The sequence below is a fragment of the Morus notabilis genome, unplaced genomic scaffold (assembly GCF_000414095.1).
Source record: "Morus notabilis unplaced genomic scaffold, ASM41409v2 Scaffold798, whole genome shotgun sequence".
Lineage (NCBI taxonomy): Eukaryota > Viridiplantae > Streptophyta > Magnoliopsida > Rosales > Moraceae > Morus > Morus notabilis.
The window spans coordinates 110,036-112,965 of NW_010363737.1; the positions used below are offsets into that span (position 1 = coordinate 110,036).

Genomic DNA, 2,930 nt, shown 5'->3' on the forward strand with positions numbered 1-2,930 from the left:
TTGAAGACTAAATAAGAGAGAAAAAGTGCCAAAGCGCCCATCCATGGAAATGCAAGATGATCCTAACTCACCTCCTTCATACTCTTATATGGACTTTGAACCTTATTGTGCTTGGCATAGAGAAGAAGGAGTCGACATTCTTGCAGTCCATCTTCATGGTAATATACGTATATATATATATATATATATATATACATATGTAGAAATACATATACATACGTATACATACATACATACATGTGTATACTATAATTTGATTACTTTTAACATTATCAATGCCCGGCATGTTCGCCTGCATGCTGGGCTGAGCGTTCGTCCACTTTAAAGTAATACTTAATTATTTTTAATATTATCATTTTGTTTTTGAACTTAAAAATGAGATATTTAAACAGTAGACTTGATGTGGATTTATCGCTAGTCTATGTCCTCTCGACTACCATATTGATATTGGCATATAGTTATGTATATGATATGATTATTATAATAATATGTACGCAGGTTTCAAGAGGGAACAAATGAGGGTTCAAGTAAACAGCCAGAGAATACTAACAATTCATGGGCAGCGTCCTTTGGATGAAACCAAATGGAGCCGCTTCAGCAAGCAAAACAAGCTTCCTAATGAGTGCATGGAGGACGGAATCCGAGCAAAATTTGCTGCGGGCATTCTCACCATAACCATGCCTAAGAGATGTTCATCATCGACAGCCCGTCCTCATCAGCATCATCAAGAGACTAGTACCAGGGATCAGCCAAAAGCACAAGTACATGAGGAGGATGCTAATATGATCAAAAGGAATGATAATATTAATGATAAAATGAAATCCATTTCGGGAATGTTGGGAATTGCTGGAAAGTTTGCTTCTCTTGTGCTTCTTCTTGCAGTTTCTGGAGCTTATGTAAATTGTATTTCTAAACTGCGATCATGTGCAGCTCAAAACTAGCAATCTAATTAAAGCTTATCATGTTGTAATAATGCTAAATTTCATGATGTGTGCGGCGTGCTTTTGTATATCGATGGATTAAATTAAATTGCTTCTCTTGTGCTTCTTCTTGCAGTTTCTGAAAGTCGAGTGTTCGATCCACGCTCACGGCATGTAATGTTTTCAATCTGTTTTCTATTTATTTATTTATTTTATTTTTTTTGGAAGGAAAAGGATTCTTTCCTTTCCTTTAATGAGAAAGATAAAGGAAACACCTTCACTTCTCACATTAAAAAAGTAATGAATTTCTTAGTACACTTATGTTTAACAACAATACAATGTGTTGTTATGGTTTTAATTAAATGAACTGTGTTAGACTTCCAGTAAAATTCTAATTTTAATAATAATATGAATCTTTAAACATTCATCAAGATTTAGATAATAAATTCATTGTTACGTTGTTGAATTATGTCGCTAGATTTGTGACGCGAATCAAAAAAATTTATTATGTTCTAGTTATTGAAATTTCATTTGCGAATGTTTCATCGCATGAAAACAACGACATTTTTGAGATTAGAGATTGTGACAAATTTTTATGAAATCTGAGACTCTTAAACATAAATAGTAATAGAACTAAGCTAAGATTCCCTCTAATTTAATCATAAATGACTATTTATGATGGACTAAATATTGTCTTGAGTTTAACGTTCGCAACGTGCGCTTGATTGTCGTCAAGTTTTAAGACGGTGACTTATTAGAGTTATTTTCGCTCTCATTTGCATTTAAAAATGGCTTTGTTTTTGAGAATTTATTTATTTTTATTTTAGTTTTAGTTCATATGCAATCAACTCGCATCTTCAGCCGTCCAATCAGCTCCCAGACGAATCTTGACCGCGAGTGCGGTTCACTCTCAGCGTGCTCGCGTCAGACAACTGCATCAGGCCCCTGCCCATCGTTTTGATCCCATGCGACGTGCCCATTCCAAATCCGTGCGCCCTCATCTGTAATGCACCTCAAACGCGCCACGTCACCAAGCACTTCCATTGGCCAATCAAACGCTGCACGTGGACTGCGGGGCCTGCCAATCCTAAACTCTCTTTTTCTCTCTCGGCGCGTGAATCCACAATTTGAGCCTTTTTTCAACTGCAGTAAAGAAGGAACAGACCCCGTTTTGCGAATTCTCTCATCACAGATTGGAAAATAGCCGTTGGAGAGCTGGTAGAAAAGTATTTGGGAATTTACTTTAGATAAACTCGGGTCCCTCTTTAAGATTATTTTCTTCATATAGCACCACCTAGGAGCGGAAAAGACCTAGGAATGATCTATTTGTAGGCCTCCAAGGTTTAATTGGGTAATTTTTAGGGCCCAAAATAGGGTTTCTTAATTGCCAAGTTGCGCATCAACGCTAACGGAGCATTCTGAAAAATCGTGTGACAGCACCTGGCGTTGCAGCGCCCGTTTTCTCGAGCCGCGGCGCCCGGAACTTCTCTAAGTTGTCCTTTTTAAGCTCCAAAGCTTCTTTTAGCGTCCAAAACACCTAAAAACATAAAAACACAATTAAAACACAAAATACTCAAGAAATAAGCAAGGAAACATGAGAGAATTAATCGAAACATATGTGAAATTAAACATTTATCGGTGACACTATGTGGTCTTACCACACGTATCTTTTAAAATTTAAGTTTAAATAATCACATTATTTAATGAATAATTAATTCTTAATTAATTATTTCTAAGTGATATAAATTAAGAATTCTATAATTCTAAATATCAATGGTTTGATAGGATGAATATATGAATGATAAAGTGAAGTTAAGTCCTTAGTACATTTGTACATAGAAGTTTTCATATTTTATTTTGTTTTCGTATCTATATCCGTTTAAGTTCTATATTATTTCATTTAGTTCGGTTGTCTAGATAAAGTTAAGTTACGATAATCACAGTACTTAGTGGCAATTTAATACCCAATCCCTATGGAGACAACACTCACTCACCTTTTACTATCAAAAC

General features: G+C 35.4%; 1 protein-coding gene across 1 annotated transcript; it reads left to right on the forward strand.

Annotated features, from left to right (window-relative positions):
- On the forward strand, window positions 1-973 carry LOC21387074 (inactive protein RESTRICTED TEV MOVEMENT 2). Its single transcript, XM_010104922.2, has 2 exons — window positions 1-158; window positions 499-973. The coding sequence occupies exons 1-2, from the start codon at window positions 44-46 to the stop codon at window positions 939-941; spliced, it is 558 nt and encodes a 185-aa protein (XP_010103224.1). The 5' UTR covers window positions 1-43; the 3' UTR covers window positions 942-973.
- Window positions 974-2,930: the final 1,957 nt, after the last annotated feature.